Source organism: Trypanosoma grayi (genome assembly GCF_000691245.1).
Source record: "Trypanosoma grayi strain ANR4 Tgr_2495_V1, whole genome shotgun sequence".
Lineage (NCBI taxonomy): Eukaryota > Euglenozoa > Kinetoplastea > Trypanosomatida > Trypanosomatidae > Trypanosoma > Trypanosoma grayi.
In genome coordinates this window covers 1-605 of record NW_008828113.1, presented here as the reverse complement: position 1 = coordinate 605, position 605 = coordinate 1, and the positions used below count along the sequence as shown (strand labels likewise).

Below are 605 nucleotides of genomic sequence, written 5' to 3'. Positions count from 1 at the left end.
CAACAAAACAACCCTCTTCCTTTGCACCCCTGCTTCTTCTTGTGCCGGCCCACCAGAAGCGTGGCTTGACGTTGCGTTGCGACAGGGGGTGGGGTGAGGGGTGGCACACTTCCCACATACGTACCACGGCGGGAGAGAAGCAGAACGGCGGAGGAAAAAAAAAATTGACCCCGACGGTGAGCAAAGAGAATAGAAGGAGGAGGGGGCTGGGAAGGTCGTATATTTATATTTGTAGTTATTTACAATCCAAGTAAAGGGACCTATCAGTGCTCTTCGCTTCGTAAGAGGCGTTACACCTTAGTTTGCTTGTGACTTCATTGCTTGGTGCTCGTTGGTGTTGACGTTTTTGTGCCTGCCGGGCCTTTTCTTCAGGGGGTCGTGTGGGGGGCGGACATGACGGAATCTCCTGCTCCGGAGTTGCCGCAGGGCGACCTGGACTTGCAGCACATACTGCTGGACCTCGAGAGCAAACTGAAGCGGACAGCTGAGGTGCTGCGTCAGTGTGTCTACACTTTCGAGGAGGAGGAGGACGACGGCGATGGTGACCACGATGAGGCAAGGAAAAATAAGAAGAATAACAATAGTGATTGCGGCAACACTACACC

At 53.4% G+C, this 605-nt stretch overlaps 1 protein-coding gene across 1 annotated transcript; it reads right to left on the bottom strand.

Moving 5' to 3' along the window:
* Window positions 1-297: 297 nt before the first annotated feature.
* Window positions 298-605, bottom strand: DQ04_24951000 (hypothetical protein; the record flags this gene model as incomplete). The annotated part of the gene is made up of 1 exon (XM_009318254.1): window positions 298-605. A coding segment is annotated over one exon (308 nt), but the record flags the coding sequence as incomplete, so codon positions are not given.